Source organism: Micromesistius poutassou (genome assembly GCF_964030765.1).
Source record: "Micromesistius poutassou genome assembly, chromosome: 19".
Classification (NCBI taxonomy): domain Eukaryota; kingdom Metazoa; phylum Chordata; class Actinopteri; order Gadiformes; family Gadidae; genus Micromesistius; species Micromesistius poutassou.
Genome location: NC_140289.1, coordinates 14,143,699 through 14,162,747, shown reverse-complemented (window position 1 = coordinate 14,162,747; position 19,049 = coordinate 14,143,699). Strand labels below are relative to the sequence as shown.

The window sequence follows — 19,049 nt, the reverse complement described above, 5'->3', positions numbered from 1 at the left end:
CAGAATAACGATTTAGAAGGGGGAAGGTGCATCTTCTAATTTAGCGACTACACAAACACGCATCGATACAATCAGAAACATTCACACAGTCAGACACAGCCGCTGACACTCGTCCACGCATTCAGCATCAGTCCCGGCAACTGCAGCAGCAGCTGGTTTGGCACCCCTAGGTGCCAAACTGAAGAGGGCGGTTTTCAGCTTTGCTCTGAATATATCTGCAGAGTCAGCTTCCCAAATTACAAGTGGCAGACTCTTCCATAGATAGGCCAACACTCTGTTTCCAGCTGATTCCTCTTTAACCTTTGGTAGTGAAAGAAGGCCAGCTCCCGAACCCCAGAGGGGCCCAGAAGGAATATAAAGAATGATAAGGTCCTTCAAGGAGGGTGCTAAGCTGTGCAAGGCTTTATAGGTAAGCAGTTGCACCTTAAAATCCGATCTGGCAGTTATTGGGAGCCAGTGTATAGAGGCAGAATAGGAGTATTATGCTCAAATCTTTTCGTTCTGGTCAGTAATCTAGCTGCAGCGTTCTTTACAAGCTGGAGGCCTCTCGTGGTCAAGTTAGGAAGACCAGAGAACAGTGAATTACAATAATCTAATCTTTTTCGAGCCACTAAGACACAGTGAGACTGCTTTGATGGTGTTTGGTGTTGTCTTACAAATGCTTATACTATAATAAGCAGTTAGCAGTATCTACTGCATTGTATACAATACGATACAATATATACTTAACGACGTGTGTGTATACGAACACACAAATATGATTGAGACCTATCTACCAGTATAGACAAACTACAGTTGTTTGTCTCTTTACTTTGTTTTGGCAATTACGCTGGATGTGCTGAAGCCATTGACATCTCTGATGCCAAAGATAAATTGCTGCAGTCTGTATGGTTTTGCTCGGGTGTTTGTAGGAGAAGGTGTTTTATGACTGAATGCCAGCCAATTATTCGGTGTGGCTAGCCGTAGGCTATCTGTGCTAGCCTATGCAGGCAAAGCATGGTTTGGATGGAAGCATGGTTCTTAGACACGGTTGGGCTGTAATTGTTTACTATGTAGACAGGTCTGCATAGGAGGAGAGAGAGAATTAAACAAACAAGCAAACATAGGTCCCTTCCCCCTCTGCTGCCTATGTTTATCCACCATTGAGAACTGTTGAAGTCACCTACCTGTGATTGAAAGGCAAGCTGGATTCCCTTAACCAATCACGGAAAAGATGATCTGAGTCAGAAATGAGCCGGGGTCTCAATTGTCTCATGCAGAGGCAGTCAACTCAAAACAGATCTTCTAAAGTGCTGGTGTAGAACCCTTTTGTTTTTATGTTTGTGTGACATGGAAATGCCACAAATCCATCTCAATGTGATTTATAAACGGTTCCGGCTCAGTCATCTAATTAACTCCTTAACAAGCCATGGCTTAAATGCTGTTTTCTAATCTTTGACTTGTCTGAGTAGTTCCCTGGTGATATCTGGTGATAAACTGAAAGGTTGGCTCGATACTGGCCCTTTTATGAAATCCACTTGAACCTCTTCAGAGCGCTAGAACCTTGTACCATCTCGCTGCCAGCATTCACTTCAGGGAGTTCTCGCGGCCCGCCCCCATTGGCCCATAGCCACAGATGGGGAGGGGGCCAGTGGCCAGGTGTGTTTACCGTAACCCAGCACGGCACAGGACGGTTGTACATTTACCCCCTCGCTGTGTATGATTTACTGGACGCCTTATCGTTGTACGTTGCACTCCACAGCGAGGCGCGGGTTGAGCTTTAGTCTGAGGTGGCGCTCCTCTTCCCAGTCGAAGTGGGAGTCGCTGCTCTTAAAAATAGACCTCTGTTCCTGAGAATCAATAGAGGAAAGGGGCGTTCAAACGGAGCCGTACCTCACCGGTGCGCTCCTCTTATCTCATGCAGCGCTCCTATTGTTCTCTCTCAGACGGTCTGAGATGATGAAATGGTGGGTCTGATTCTGAGCCCCTCCGTCTACAGTGCGTGTGCATCAGTGGACGCACACACTGATATCACCGCCCTTCTATGCCATGCATTTGACCCCGTGGCTCTCCCGGGCCAGGCATGAGAGTGGTCGTGTTTACGCTCTGCCTGGTGCCCTTTCCGGTCGGCCGGATGGAAACAAGACGCTCCATGCGTGTCCGTGACCGGGGGCTTCTAGACGCTGTGTCCTCTCTGTCGGTAGAGAACGTGAGAACGTCCCCCTAACGTCTCAGGGCTGCTGTGGCCCATGCTGTAGACTCACGGTTGTCTTTGCAGCCTTGCATGGCCAGAATGTGTATGCAGGGAATGCTGGGATAAACAATACGCTAATGCACTGAGAATGTATGTTTACATCCAACCCTGATTCCCCTCTGTTGAGCCTGGCCTGTTAGAATGAACTGGATTGTAGTTTAGACTTTCCGTGAGAAGAGGCTTAAGATCGTTGAATCGCACACTATAGAAAAGTGTGTGTGTGTGTGTGTGTACCTTTTTTGTTTTTCCCTGGTAATTTCAGATGATGACAAAGTGATATTTATTCTTTAACATTTTAACCAGTAATGTTGAGCAATGTTCCACAAAAGCGTGGGGTATGGCTGCAGTGCTGATAATTAAAAGATTACATCCCATGTGTACCGAGATTAGAATTACTCATGTGTGCATGGATATTTATAAGATACAAGGGTGAATCCTCACCATGACTCGCCTCAACATGAGACACAAGGTTGAAGCCCATAAGAATGACTCACCGTGGAATAAACACGTGTTCCTGCCCAAGTTACACAGAATAGGAAGTGGCAGCTGAATCAAAATGGTAGGTGGTGGGCATCTCTATGATTTAAACGGTGCTTCGTGTAAATGCAACAGACACAGGTTGTTTGGTGAAATGGAATCCAAACATTCCCCCCCCCCCCCCCCGCCCACGTGTCCCTAAATACCGCGGCGCTCCACGGACGAGCGCGGCTCAGAGCGGGTCCCAGCAGGTGTGTCTGAGGAGAGTCTGACGGAGCGTCTCTGTTGCAGCTGCTGGAGCTGTTTGACAGCGAGGACCCGCGGGAAAGGGACTTCCTGAAGACCATCCTGCATCGGATATACGGGAAGTTCCTGGGCCTGCGGGCCTTCATCAGGAAGCAGATCAACAACATCTTCCTGCGGTGAGCCCTCGCACTCTACATCAAAACAGGGGGGAGGGGGGAAACACGCGGAAGGGGTTTGGGAGCGTCGTTGGGGGCGGGGTTGGAGTTGCTACCCGTGCGTTCTCATTGGTCAAACACAAGGTGAATCATTTTTAACATGAGACTAGCAAGAACGCATAGTTTGATACCCTCACTGCACTACAACTTATATGTATCTGTTTTATTAATTAACTATTAAGTTATCCTTTACTTTAACAGGAAGTCTCATTGGGATCGGTATTTATGTTTCAGGAGAGCCGATACAAATAAAATAATAAACACAGATGTTGGACTAGCACATCGGGTCTACGAAGTCCAAACCAGAACAGCACAACGGGATAGGCCGGGAATCCTGAGCGTAAACTCAGTGGTTTGTGGTCGTATATAGTATTGATGCTTTCATTTTATGAATGGCACCGACACATATTCCTGCCTTCTGTGTGAACAGCAGCGAGGTGTTGACCTGGTGACCATGAGGGGGTTTGTGTGCAGGAGAAAAGGGAAATGACCCTGTGGCTCATCCATCCTGTACTGCACCAGCCTCCACTTCACCACGCCCGTCACACGCCTGTATTACTTAACACTGTCAGGGAGGCAGAACCTCCGGCCCCCTTATATAACCCAACACCAGCTATGCTGTTGCCGTGAGACACTGGTAAGGTGTTGGGAGGAGGGGGGCACTCGACGTCTTTTCCAACAGGCATGAAAGGAAACGGATGTGCCCACTCTCACTCTCTGACCATCTGTTGCTGCCGCCTGGTTAAATATAGTGGCCCAGTTGTCAGGCTCCAAGCAGGCACCAGAACCCGCTGTTCGATAACCGGTGCCCCATCAGATCCTGTTGAGTATCTTTTTATTGAGCTGTTTACTAGGAGGCGGGGGTGTTTCAGAGAGAAGCTGTGTTTCAGGTTCTCTTTTCAAGATGGCACATGACTAAGATGCACATGCAAGCCAGGGGCTATTTGATCTTTTAGTGTTTTACACCGTGCTGCATGCAACATGCAGCCATTCTCTTATTGCGTCAGTCTTTTTCTTTTTCTTTTTTCGCATTTGTTTCAAGAATCCCACCATTGACTGACTGGCTTAGTGGAAGGGATTGCAGATCACTGGCAGTGACGCGGGCTTCATATACTGATGGTGGTTGAATTGTGTTTTTTGTAGGTTCATCTACGAGACTGACCACTTTAACGGAGTGGCTGAGCTCCTGGAGATCCTTGGAAGGTGAGTACACGTGGTCATGGGCCTTTTGGCCAATCACCATGTGTCCCACATCTGGGCACATATTATTAGATTAGCGCTATGCTAAATATTGCTTTGTTTGCTTGATTTGTTCATATTTACCGTGGACATTGTATCTATTAATGTTGTATTTACCTTGGTAATGTCTGAACTTAAAGAGCCAGTGTGTGTTCTTGGGTGCGTGGTCCTGCCTGGGCAGAGGTTGACCGAGGAAAGGGTTAAGCTTCTCCGACCCTTGTAGTATAAAGCCAGGGTGATCCCGGGACAGGGCTTGGCCTCCCGGACACCGGTAGTATAACGTCAGGGTGATCCCGGGCGTACACACTTAATGTACGTTGTATTTATTCATAGTACTTAATTGTGTAGCATCTGCAGTAGCTAGCTACCACTGCTGTATACGGGGAATGGATTAGCCTAGCGATTGTTAGTACTTGCACTTGGTTCTATGAACATCTTTTCTGTACCGACAGCGATATATTGTTTCACTTCTTATGACAAATGGACTTATGGCTTTGGATAAAAGCGATGTAGGCCTCCCGGACACCGGTAAGATAACGCCATGGTGGTGAGGAGCTCCGTCTGAGCAGCGGCTTAATTTGGTGTCTGTGTCTGAGGGCTAAGCTTCTCCGTAGACCGCCACGGTGCCCTCCATATACAACGTGGCGGCTCACTATATCGCTCTTGAACAACGACACGTCTGAAAAACTATCACAAATTTGCCGTGGGCCGTAACACCCCCCCCCCCCACCCCCATCCTACCTAGAACGCTTTTAAAAATATATATATATATATTTAACATTAAAAATAACTCCATGCTCCGTTTGATGAGTATTTTCGTTTGGGTTCCTATGAGCTTATCAGATGCACGCCAACCCACTGGCACCGAATAGACCTAGGCCTTAAAAATGGCAACAACCAAAACTCATCTGAAGTGGCCTATTGGTTTATTTTCTATCCGCCGTTGTGTGTGGTGGGCCTGAGCTCTGCCTCCGTCACGGTGTCAAACGGAAGGCTGCTGGTCACCCCCCAACCCACTTTTCCTGGGGATGCTCAGAGTGGGCAGTGGAAATAAATCCTGTTTTGGCTCAACAGCCTTTTAACAAAACCAACCACAGACAAGAACCGGTATGGAAGGAAAGTGTGACGGCCATTGAAACGTGACTCTTCATGACATATATGGAAAGTGGAAACCCAATGAACTTGACTGGCCTCTTCAACACCGTAGACCAACCGCTTTGATTTGACATGGTTTCTATAGCCGATCAGATGCATGTCAGCCCACTAGCATTAGAGTCGTATAATCATAAAAAGTGAACGTGGTGGCTCACGTGGTTTTACTGTAAGCTTGCACTTTAGCATAGAAGTCTAAAGTGCCTGACGACATAAAATGCTAACTTGGTGGCTATTTAATCGTTTATACAATCAGACTCAAGGAACTCTCAAGGACTCTAATCAGGTTGCATGCCAAGTTCATCATGGTTTTGAACAGTGGTGGTCATTTCTCCATCCTGCTCTTCTTGAAACTTGGAGTTGGAATGAAGTAATAACGTTGTAAATCGTTTTCAGCTGAATGTAATTCACGGCTTCGTTCTGGAACAGTAAATATGATGTTTTCGTATACGTTATCGTTCCTAACTGGTTCCGGGTCAACTCGTAGAATGTATGCACAGTCTACTCTCGGCTGTCTCTGTGTGACCCTCCTATCCTCACCGGCTGTCCCTGCCTCTGCCACCCTGAAGAGCCCCCCGCCCCCACCGGGTCCTTGTATTGCTGTCCCAGTGCGGGCTCCAGATAGCAGGTCTTTAAGACAGCCGTGTGACTGCTGTGCCCCCCTCTGCCCCTCTCTGCAGCATCATCAACGGCTTCGCCCTGCCTCTGAAGGCGGAGCACAAACAGTTCCTGATGAAGGTGCTCATTCCAATGCACACCGCCAAGGGACTGGCCTTGTTCCATGCACAGGTAGGAAAACGGTTGTGCGGTCTATACAACTACTGAACTTAACAATGTATGTATCTCCAACCCCATTGTATGTCTGTTGTCATCAATGTCAAATCTCTTTATGATGAGAAATGATGGAAGGAAACTGAAAAATAATTTCCGTAAGGGGACAACAGATGAAACGACTTTGTACTGTCTAAAGTATGTTCCAGATGAACTGTTTTGACCGCTGCGATTTTAACATTTCTTCAAGCCTGTACAGAAATAGTTTCTAAAAGTGTTCACCTGCAGCCTGACTTAATCAGTTTGGGGAAAGCAATATAGCACAGCTGGCTGTGAGTGTGGCCAGTTTGGCTGATTCCTTGTATTGTAGTGCCACCTGGTGGATGAAAAAGTACATGTCTGGTCCTAGACTTCTACCAGGGCACATCAACATGCAAATGGAGATCATTTAGTCCAACATGTTTTTGAACCATTGTTTTACCTTCACAGTTGGCCTACTGTGTGGTGCAGTTCCTGGAGAAGGACCCTACCCTCACTGAGCCGGTACTATCATTTATCATTATCATTACCAGGGTTCAAAATTAACTTTTTGGATTACCAGCCAATCAGAATTTCCACTAGCCAAATTTTTCAATTTAATTTAATCCTGAAGCTCTCCTGATGACTCCAGGCACTCTCATGGTCCTTTACAGCCTCGACTTTAAAATTATTAGTTCCCACCACGAAATTGTTTGTTTTGATTTTTTCTTTTGCGTACATGCGGCAGTCCTTACAAAACCTTTTTGTGATCAAACACAAGCCATTCACGACCCGTCAGCCATTTGGCATTGAACTTTATTTTTTTCGGTTTGCACGCATTGTTGTTGATATTCTCAATCTCATCCCCTGCCTCCTTCCTATTCTGGCCCCCAGACGTCTGTCCAACCAACCGCCGCCACATTTAGTTTAAGTTTAGGCTACTTTTTAATTAACTTTAGCTAGCTCCCTCCCTTCTTTTGATAGTTTCTGCTCCGTTCATTCATTATTTTTCTTCTTTGTGCTTTCTGTTTCCATGGTTTCTCTCTCTGGTTGGTTGCACTGCCTGCGCGCAGCCAATGGGTGTCTTATACGTCACGTAGCATCACGACAGTGCTCATGGGAAATGTAGTCAGTACTGCCCAGGGAGCGGGAACAGTAGAGCGGCTCTGACTGACATGATTGCCTCATGCATCACCGGCCAAACTGGCTAGTAAGTTTTTATTCACACCCGCCAAAATGATTTGTAACCCGCATTTGGCGGGTTGGCGTTAATTTAGAACCCTGGTCATCACTCTGAACCAGAGGTAACTCAAATGGAAAGGGCTCCAGTTAGGGAACATTTCTTGAAGCAAAGGTCCGGAAGATCATAATATCTAACTGTTTAGTGTATTATATATTTAAGTAGCCTAGTAGTTGTGTCAACATCTGCATGATAATAATCATTTTATAATATAAAATTATAAAATGTGAAAATAAATTGCATGTTGAAATAAAGCACTCATTAGTGGTGTAACGATACACAAAAGTCACGATTCGGTCCGTACCTCGATTTTTAAGTCACGGTTCGGTATGTTTTTCGGTACAGCAGTTTTTATTATTTTATTTTTGATTCAACAATTTGATTTTGATTCGATTTATTAAATTGTATCAAACTAATGCCTTACAGAAATGAAAAGACGTCAAATACAATTGAGGATAAAAACACAATAAAGTCCAGTACTTATTTATATTGTGGTCCTCATCTCAAAACATCAGGACAAGACGAGACACTCACAGAGTGGGTGATAATCAATAAAAACCTTTCCCCCCGCTACGTACCAAAATGAAACGTGCATCGAACCGGTTGACCCGTACCGAACATCTTCAGTAGGAATACGCGTATCGTTACACCCCTAGCACTTATGCATCCATGACAACACCTATTTCACAACTCCTCCATGGCTAAATGGCTCCATGGCAAAATACAAGCCACTCTGAGAGAACACTTATGAGCACGTTGTTGGGCGGTGAATGTGTGTCTCAGGGTCCTGGTGGACTGGTCATATTGGGCTCTGAGACTACTTACTCACTTCAGTTTCTTTTGAGTGGGTATGTGTTTGTTCAAAACCTTTGTTTTGTCTCATAATGGCTTCACATTGGCACTTTTTATTATCCTTGTCTCCGTCTCCCTCGTCTGTATCTCTCCCTTTGTTTTCTCTACCTGTATCACTATCTTTATTTTTATTTCTGCCGTCTTTTAATGTATAGCTTGCCTCTAACTCGCTTATCTTTCTTCACTGAGTTGCAATGTTTACCGCTTGGAATGCACAGATTTGATTGGCTGAGTAGTATCACGTGGGATGGCTCGACTCACATGCAATTGTTCTGTGCGTTTCCTCACCCTCTAAACACTACAGACGCTGCGCCGGTTAAAATATGAGACGTCAGATTTTATGTCCTAACCCGCTGTAGGTCCGGGGTCCGTATGGGAAGGCTTCTGGGTCTGGGCCGCGGTCTGCCTGGTAGTGACCTCTGAACAGTCCACAATCGATGCCTTTTCCTGAGTGCTCTGAATGTAATCTCCTCCCCCAGGTCATACGTGGGCTATTGAAGTTTTGGCCTAAAACCTGCAGCCAGAAAGAGGTAATGTATTTACTGTTAACTCCACACACACACACACGCTCACACTCACACGCACGCTCACACACCGACTTACCCGAAGAGGAAAGGCTGCTGTGAGTGCTGTGACTGATAAATAATTGTTAAAAAAATAAAAAATTTAAATAATTACAGATAATAATAATTACGCACTGAAAGCAGGCAGGCACGCAGCTATGCTGCTCGCGGCTACACTTGCGTGCATGGCGGGGTTTAAAACATTACTGCCAAAGTCATTAAGTAATATAACGAAGGTGCGCAAGGCGGCGCCAACATTGTTTTCAACCGCTCGGTACCGCGCCGTATTAATTCCCAAGTTTTGAAAAGAAAAGAAAGTATTTGAAGTGAATAAGCGACTGTTTTTAATTTGGTTTTTAACAGATAGTTTTGGATGCATGCATCGGCTTTGTTTTGTTACTTTGAAATCACATAGGCTCACCACACACACACAAAAACAACATCCAGTATCCAGCAACATCCAGTAAGTGTTGCCGCAGCGCGTTGACAAGTCCGTCCCGAGGCGTCCACAGGCTTTATGGTTTATATGTTTGAAAGCCGTGACACTCCTTTACCAGTTGGCCCGAAATACCACGCCTCGCAGTCATGGACCTATAAAGAAAGTCGCAGTTGTAGTCGTACAATGCGTCGTACAATGCGTTTTTAGTGAAACAGTGTTGCGCAGCGTTCCCAACGTTGTGTAATCAAATACACCGGTATGGCGGTATATAAAAAAATTATATCCTAACGAAAAGAAAATACATACCGGTATTTGCTGTGAACCGGTATACCGCCCAGCACTAACGCAAGTTGACGCCGCAACACCATGGGGGCGTTGAAAAAAAAGTCAGGCACCGTTATGAGGCACCGAAATTTGCGTTCTTATTCGATCTCGTTACTACCGTTTACGTCGGAACTGGTGCCCTACTGGAACCGAGTTTCGTGCTCAAACACACACACACACACACACACACACACACACACACACACACACACACACACACACACACACACACACACACACACACACACACACACACACACCCGTAGCCTTATTGTCTGCAAGGCGCACCCTCTCACAGTGCTTTGTGGGCACTAGGTGATGTACCTGGGGGAGATCGAGGAGATCCTGGACGTCATCGAGCCCACGCAGTTCAAGAAGATCGAGGAACCCTTGTTCAAGCAGATCTCCAGATGTGTGGCTAATCCCCACTTCCAGGTACAATTGGTTGGGAGCAGGGCCACATGGTGAATGAGGTGTCTCTCCGCCGCTCCGTCCCAACGCCTCTCTCTCCTCTGCTGCCAGGTGGCCGAGCGGGCGCTGTACTTCTGGAACAACGAGTACATCCTCAGCCTGATCGAGGAGAACATCGACCAGGTCCTGCCCATCATGTTCGGCAGCCTGTACAGGATCTCTAAAGAGCACTGGAACCCGTACGTATGGCGCTCTCCGCGTATCCATGGCTACTATTGTAGAGAAGGCCTTGATTAACAAAGTGTGGGTGCTTGGGGGGGTATTAGGCAGGATTTATTTATAGTCTGTATTGTTATGGCCGCAGCTGAATAATCAGGGCCTGATATGTTAATTGTTTGGCAGGTCTATCTGGAGGACAGTAGTGGTTTGTGCTGTGGCATAATGGCTCCACTCCAGGCTGAATATTCACAGTACATGGTATTCTTAATGAGGCCGCTTGTTGCACAACCACTTTGGATGGACTTAAAAGCCTGCTGATTGCATAATTGACAGGCTTTATGTATGGCCAATTAAATTAAATATTATCATTATTTAAGTAAAAGTACTTATGTTAAAGGCTGGGCAACTATTAAAGGTTTTAATCGCGTTAATCACATGAGTACTTGTGATTAATTAAGCCATCCCACCGCTTTGTGTCGGGCCAAACAACGCCCCTTAACTGGTATAATGGGCACATTTCACAGCCTGAAGTGAGCTATTGCTTTTATAAAAGTATGGCGAAATGAAAGTCATCACTCAATCACTCAAGTCACACTCAATTTTGAAAAAACAAGAAAGTCAATAATAGGGTTAGGATTAGAATACAAAAATGTAGTCCCTCCTGGTTGCCTGCAAAGTGCACGGTGGTGGCTATGCAACACACTGTAGCGTCCTTCAGAGAGAAGGCTAGAGACGGTAGCTTGGTTTGCCAGCAATTTAGCCTACTATTGAGCAGTTCACTCACCGTGTGCTTATTGCTTTCATTAGTGTCCTGGACCTCTCTCAATCGCCTTGCTCACTCCCGGAAAAACAACATTTCCACCCTCTCCATCAATCAACATATTTTTAGGCTTCAGTGAACTATGCTATTGCTTTTATATATAAATAAACAACAGTTAAAGTTAAGTGTGGCGTGATATGGAACTCTGCAAACTGATTGTACACATAGCAGTTATGTATATGCCCATTATATAACAGTTGGGAACTAATTAGATCGCTTGATTTAAGCCACACGTTTTATAATCGCGATTAATCGCATTGTTATACGCAAAATCCAATAATGAATTCAAAAGTAGTGTATACGGCATTTCAGAATGTTAGTAAACAATAGCCGTAACGACACTTCTGGGTGACAGAACGCGAGCGGCTACCACTGACCTGAAGCCATCCAGCCGGCTGTAAACACAAATAATAATAGCAAATAATAATAAATAAATAAGAATGAAGACTAGGCCTATGTCACATAGTCCAAAAACATTGTTGTTGATCTGAAGTTGAAACGATGACGAAAACTATATTAATATAATATAATATATAATAAATATATATATATATATATATTAATGAGACGTCCCGTAGCACCCCGCAAGAAGAAAATCATTAATTTAAGCCATTTACTCTGTTTTCTCGATCGTGGAAGGGTTTGTTTACTAGTGGTGCCAACGGAGAACGCATCGGCTTTTGCCACCCGGAAGAACATAGTGTGACGTCATGGTGAATTGTCGTATAGCGCACTTTTATTGTAAATGTACTGCCATCTGAACGAAGGTGCCGTAACATTTGTTGTGCAAACACTTTTAACATGAAGCACCGTACCCTTCTCCATGTGAGCACCGCAGCAGTAAGCAACACACTCGGCTCGCTCACAATGGACTGGTACCAAATAAACGGCAGTCAGCGACTTTTACAATAATAAAGTAAATAATAAAAACTGCGTTAATGCAAGAGAGCTAATTATCGCAGACAATTATTTTAATTAATTAGTTAACGAGATAATAACGTGTTAACTTGCCCAGCCCTAGTTAAAAGGTTAAATGAAAATATGAATTATAATAATGATGATATAATTATACAGTATAATAAACATGGGTTGTACATTATCAAATATTAAAGTATCAGAACAGAATTACTGAAAGTATTAGTTTTGTGACATTCAGTACGATGTGACCTACGGTGGTTCAAAACCTATTGGTTGACTTCATTTCATTATGCTTCTGAATGGTAAGCAACCGCAAGGGGGTCAAGAACCAGGTGGACCTGTAGTCTACAGACCAGCGTACTGTAGACTATACATCACCAGGTGGACCTGTAGTCTACAGACCAGCGTACTGTAGACTACACATCACCAGGTGGACCTGTAGTCTACAGACCAGCGTACTGTAGACTATACATCACCAGGTGGACCTGTAGTCTACAGACCAGCGTACTGTAGACTACACATCACCAGGTGGACCTGTAGTCTACAGACCAGCGTACTGTAGACTATACATCACCAGGTGGACCTGTAGTCTACAGACCAGCGTACTGTAGACTACACATCACCAGGTGGACCTGTAGTCTACAGACCAGCGTACTGTAGACTACACATCACCAGGTGGACCTGTAGTCTACAGACCAGCGTACTGTAGACTATACATCACCAGGTGGACCTGTAGTCTACAGACCAGCGTACTGTAGACTATACATCACCAGGTGGACCAGTAGTCTACAGACCAGCGTACTGTAGACTATACATCACCAGGTGGACCTGTAGTCTACAGACCAGCGTACTGTAGACTATACATCACCAGGTGGACCTGTAGTCTACAGACCAGCGTACTGTAGACTACACATCACCAGGTGGACCTGTAGTCTACAGACCAGCGTACTGTAGACTATACATCACCAGGTGGACCTGTAGTCTACAGACCAGCGTACTGTAGACTATACATCACCAGGTGGACCTGTAGTCTACAGACCAGCGTACTGTACTATACTATATACTATACATCACCAGGTGGACCTGTAGTCTACAGACCAGCGTACTGTAGACTATACATCACCAGGTGGACCTGTAGTCTACAGACCAGCGTACTGTACTATACTATATACTATACATCACCAGGTGGACCTGTAGTCTACAGACCAGCGTACTGTAGACTATACATCACCAGGTGGAAGCGTGTGTGGGTTAGGTCCACCTTGCTCATCCTAAATAATTACATATACATTTACATTTAGGGCATTTAGCAGACGCTTTTATCCAAAGCGACTTACAATAAGTACATTTGTCATAAGAAGTGAAACAATATATCGCCGTCGGTACAGTAAAGATGTTCATAAAACCAAGTGCAAGTACTAACAATAGCCAGGCTGACCCCATTCCCCGTATACAGCAGTGATAGTTAGCTACTGCAGATGCTACACAATTAAGTACATGCTACACAACATGCAAGCACAACACAATTAAGTACATGCTACACAATTAAGTACAATGAATGAATACAACCTGTAAGTGCGTTCATTAAGTGCCAGGACGTACAACAAACAATAGTGCAACAGACAAATAAGGGACTGAATGGCTATGTAGAGTCTAGGTGAACTCTGAATAGGTGGGTCTTGAGTCGTTTGCGGAAGCTGGTGAGCTGATCGACCTTTGGTTGCTCTTAGTGATGGCGGTACCAGACGTCCAGCTGAGGTAGTTGAGTGGAGGGATCGAGCTGGGGTGTGTGGTTTGACCAAGGCTTGGAGGTAGGCAGGGGCAGTTCCATCGACCACCTTGTATGCCAGTAGTACCATCATCTTGAATCTGATGCGGGCTACTACAGGGAGCCAGTGGAGGTGGCGGAAGAGGGGAGTCACATGGGAGAATTTAGGTAGGTTGAACACGAGGCGCGCTCCCGTGTTCTGGATACACTGCAAAGGTTTAATAGCAGAGACCGGGAGTCCAGCTAGGAGCGAGTTGCAGTAGTCCAGGCGGGAGATGACCAGCGCTTGAACTAGAAGCTGAGCTGCTTCTCTTGTGAGGAAGGGCCGTATCCTGTGGATGTTGTAAAGTGCAAATCTGCAGGATCGGGCCACTGCAGTGATGTTGGCGGTGCAACATAACTGGTTGTCTAGTACCACACCAAGGTTTCTGGCAGTTGGAGACGGAGATACAGTGACCAGTAAGTCTAAGTCTAACTTTCCCCTGTATTAACTCAGGAGCTCAGTCTTGTTGAGGTTAAGCCTCTGGTGATGGGCAGTCGTCCAAGTGCTGATGTCTGTTAAACATTCAGATATGCGCGTTGCAATCAGAGGAGGGGAAAGAGAGGAATAGCTGAGTGTCGTCGGCTTAGCAGTGATATGAAAAACCATGTGATGTAATTACAGAGCCTAAAGATCTGGCATAGAGGGAGAACAGAAGGGGCCCCAGGAGAGCCGTCTCAGTGGAGTGTGTCCTCTTGAAGCCTGACTGCTGAGGGTCAAGCAAGTTGTTGTGTGAGAGATAGGAGGACAGTTGGTTAGAGATGGCACGTTCAAATGTTTTAAGAGTGTTCGGTCTGTTGTGGAAACTCTGCCGAATATAGATAAATTAAAGCCAGATTTTTTTTTTGTTGGTGGTCAAGATGTTGTGGCGCTTCTTTCCACGTGATTCGGGAAAAGTTTAATTTTCCAGCTGGCTCCGTTAGTGGTGAAGGAGTTTGCTAAGCATGAAATACGTCACGACCAAACGTTAGCGATTGGTTAAGGCAGATCCGGAGTGGCACTGGGCAGAGCCAATAGGTTTTAATCTTCAACAGCACCCGCCTTCAAGTGAGAAATCGTTTGTCTCTATAGCAGTTCTAGACCATCGGTATGAATGAAATGAGTACGAAGGTCTAGTTAGGACTAGGCTATGAAAGAGGTGGTGTCAAGGGTGTTTTTTTTGGGGGGGGGGTTATTAGGAGGTAAGGCACATTAGAACAGGAACCAATGTTATAATTACATTGAGTATCACAACACATCCGCATCACAATTGAAAATGTAAACATATAATAGAAATACTGTGCACCATGATGAATGAAGAGCAAGACATACGGTCTGCCTCCTAGGATATTTTCTTATTTTATAGATCGGCGACAGACAAACAATGTACAAATCAAAATAAACAAACAAACAAATAATAATGATAAGAAGAAAAGTAAAAAGAAAGGGAGGAGGTGGGGGTCCATCAATCAGGAGGCATAGACTGAAGAGAGTGAAAGAATGTTAAAAAGGGAAGCCACTTGTTATAAAATTTATCAGAATTACCTTTCACTGAATATCTGATCTTCTCCAGCTTTAGAAAAGACATGGTGTCATTGAGCCACTGAGTGCTAGAGGGTGCTTTAGTTGACTTCCAGTGAAGAAGAAGATGGCGTCTTGCCAGTAAGGAAGTAAAAGCTAAAATATCTAATTGGTTAGAGGTAAACAGGTTGTGGTCTTCTGGGAGCCCGAATATGGCGACATGGGGGGAGACTAATGGTAATTGAAAGTATTTTTGACATGGTATCAAAATAATTCTGCCAGAAGCAAGAAAGTAACAAACAAGAGTAAAACATATGAGTTAAATTGCAAGATGAAGCATGGCATTTGTCGCAATTGTCAGTGATAGTGGGATAGATTTGTGACAGTCGAGTTTTGGAATAATGCACTCTAAACAATACTTTAAACTGTATAAGTGTGAGATGAGCGCAGGCTGAGCTAGTGTAAATTTTCTTAAGAGCAGTGTCCCACCAGTCATCTCCCAGATGTAGACCCAGTTCTTGTTCCCAAGCAGCCTTGACTTTGGTAACTGGTGAGCAATCAAAAGACAGGATTTCCTTATAAACTTTAGAGAGGAGTGACTTCTGAAGTGGGTCGTGGCTTAGAAGCTCCTCCCACAGTAGACTTGGTGGTAATGAGGGAAAAACTCATGGAAATAAAGCGTTAGCGCAGTGTCTAATTTGAAAGTAATGGAAAAGATGAGAGGGTGGGAGATGAAATTCTCCTGAGATCTGTAAAGCTGCGAAAGATACCATCCTTGTAAAGGTCTTTAAAACATTTCAGGCCCTTTTAAAGGGATGGTTTTTTGACGAGAGGCTTTATAATGGCAGTCTTGAAAGACGCTGGAACAATGCCTGAAGTGAGGGAGGAATTGATGAAGGCAGTGAGAAATGGCAGGAGGTCAACTGAGATGGCCTGGAGGAAAGAGGAAGGGATATGGTCAAGAGGGCAGGTGGTGGCGTGGTTAGAGTTAACTATTCTATTGACCTCTTCGGAGGTGACCTGACTCTCGCCAGATGAATTTCGTTCCGCCTGGCTCCACTCATCCATCTGGGATCGCTCCATTGAAGAGGTGCTTTAGAAGGCTGGGCCTTCTATATGCAATCCTTGCATATGATTGGATAAACCACTTGTCCGTCATCTTTATTGATATGCCAAACCCGGTCGGGAAAAGGGCGAAAACATTGTTTCCACCAACAAAAGCCTTCAGAGCCGTTCTCTGATGTTCTTTTAAAGAAAGAATATTTGCTAGATTGGACAACACGGATGAAATAGCAGCATCAATGTTGACGCTTGCTTCCTCGATGCGAGCCGCCATTGTTGTCTGAATCAAAACAGTCGCTTCTCCGCTACGTCACATCTATAAAAATCCCACCCGGCGGTCCTGATTGGCTCTACCATTTTCTGGAAGTCCCCAAATACCTCCGAATGGGAGCGATCCCAGATGGATGAGTGGAGCTAGGCGGAACGAAATTCATCTGGCGAGAGTCCCTTTAGTGAGGGGGATGAAGTGGGTAAAAACAGAGGTGGGGATGGGTGGAGGGAGGATGGTGGCAGGGGTAAAAGTGGAGCTGATGTCCTTCACCTTCTAATGGAAATAATGGATGAAGAGGTGCTTTTCCACTGCTTGGGACAGGTCTTGGTCTTTGTCTGTGTTTTCAGTCTTCCATGTTGTTAATCATGTGTTTGTGTTGGTGAAGGACCATTATCGCGCTGGTGTACAACGTGCTGAAGACGCTGATGGAGATGAACAGCACGCTGTTCGATGAGCTCACGGCCTCCTATAAAGCAGACCGGCAGCGGTGAGTGGGCTCCATCCAACAGGACCCAAGGGGGAGAACGATGGATGGATGGATGGATAGATAGAAAGAAAGAAACTCATTGGAATAATTGCAAACAGTGCGTTTTCAAATACAATACAAAACAATATTGCTCCCCCATTGGAGGGATGGTCCAAAACCTCCACTGCATTGACTCAGTACATGTTTTTGTTTAGACGCACAGTTCATGTGTATCGTGTTAGCCCACATTGTGGTCTTGATATAAGATAAATTATATATACATACATTCACATATACATAGGGGAAACAGAATGTGGCCATACGGTGTGCCGTTGGATGTTTCATGCTTTTCACACACTGGTGAAAGTGTGTGTGTGTGTGTGTGTGTGTGTGTGTGTGTGTGTGTGTGTGTGTGTGTGTGTGTGTGTGTGTGTGTGTGTGTGTGTGTGTGTGTGTGTGTGTGTGTGTGTGTGTGTGTGTGTGTGTCCATTCCTTGCCCAACCTGTTGTGAACGGCGTGCCCCGCTCTCCCAGGGAGAAGAAGAAGGAGCAGGAGAGGGAGGAGCTGTGGGAGAAGCTGGACGAGCTGCAGATCAGCCACTCCGGCCTGGCCCACAGCAACAGCCACGTGCTCCACAATGCCAACGCCAACAACAACAATGTCAACAACAACAACAACAACAGAGGCGGCGGCCCCCCGGACGCGGCCCAGAACGAGGACATGGAGGTGGACGCGCCCCCCGCCGCCGTGCCGGCCCAGGGGCCCCCAGGGGTCTATTGACCCAGGACTCCTACTGCTTCATATATATTTTCCTAATACCTGACGGTTTGACACCGTGGACGGGCTGTAAGGTTGGGGGGGAGGGGGTGAAGAAGGGGAGTCATGGGGGTGGGGGGGGGGGGAGACAATGGTGAGACCTCAGCAGTATATGAAATCTCTGATGTAGAGCGACTTATAATGGCAGCAACCCCTGGGCAGAAAAAAAAGATATATTTCAACTTGAAATTATTTTTGGATGTTACAGTGTGGCTACAGTATATAATTATTATTTTTTTGTCTGATCTGAGATTTATCCTTTCACATTTAGTTTCTTAACAGAGAAAACGATTTTTTTTGTGATATTCAGTGTATGGTTATATAGGATTATGGGATGGGGGTTATAATGACTTGAACTGATCATATGAGCAGCAGTTTGAAAGCTGAATTTGCCATTTTTAAGATTGTGTCTATATTTTCTTTCCATGTGTTTCCCAATCTGCTTCAAATGACTAAAAACCTTTTAGGGAAGAAACAAGGCACAACCCTAGCGTGTCCGGGACCAGAGATCAAGAGTATTGGTGTAAATAGAAGAGGGGGCACGACCTAACCTCAGAAAACAGAAACAAAAAAATCTAACTATACAGAGGAGCATTTAGTGTCCAATCAGTTCTGAATGGGGTTGAGTGCAACCGGTTTGTAGGACTCAGTTATCTATGATTATGACTGGAGCTGTAGAAGTGAACCTTGTTCAGCGTCTCTGAGGGAGACATTAAAGGTTGTTAGTATTCTGCTGGTGTCTTTGTATTTTTCATGTATTTTCTTTGCTTTTTTTTTGTTGTTAATCTTATGCGTGAAGCTTAACTTTTTTTTTTTTTTTAACTACATGACTTGGAGCCAAAAGACAATTTACACCTTAGTGTTTGATTGCAGCTGAAATGAATACAGAAATGTTTCCACTATTAAGCAGATTTTAAAGCAGTATTGTCAGAGCAATGTCTTTAAACTGCAACCTGAAAGATTGTCTAGTTTTGCAGATAGAAGGCCAA

At 45.1% G+C, this 19,049-nt stretch overlaps 1 protein-coding gene across 1 annotated transcript in view; it reads left to right on the top strand.

Annotated features, from left to right (window-relative positions):
• Positions 1-18,791, top strand: part of ppp2r5a (protein phosphatase 2, regulatory subunit B', alpha isoform) — a 38,623-nt gene extending 19,832 nt beyond the window's left edge. The window contains exons 5-13 of the mRNA XM_084484162.1: positions 3,002-3,132; positions 4,315-4,374; positions 6,243-6,351; positions 6,823-6,876; positions 8,923-8,973; positions 10,085-10,204; positions 10,292-10,419; positions 17,164-17,265; positions 17,778-18,791. Coding sequence (XP_084340288.1) covers positions 3,002-3,132; positions 4,315-4,374; positions 6,243-6,351; positions 6,823-6,876; positions 8,923-8,973; positions 10,085-10,204; positions 10,292-10,419; positions 17,164-17,265; positions 17,778-18,024 — 1,002 coding nt within the window. The 3' untranslated portion in view covers positions 18,025-18,791. The remainder of the gene's footprint in view (positions 1-3,001; positions 3,133-4,314; positions 4,375-6,242; positions 6,352-6,822; positions 6,877-8,922; positions 8,974-10,084; positions 10,205-10,291; positions 10,420-17,163; positions 17,266-17,777) is intronic.
• The last annotated feature ends 258 nt before the right edge of the window (positions 18,792-19,049 follow it).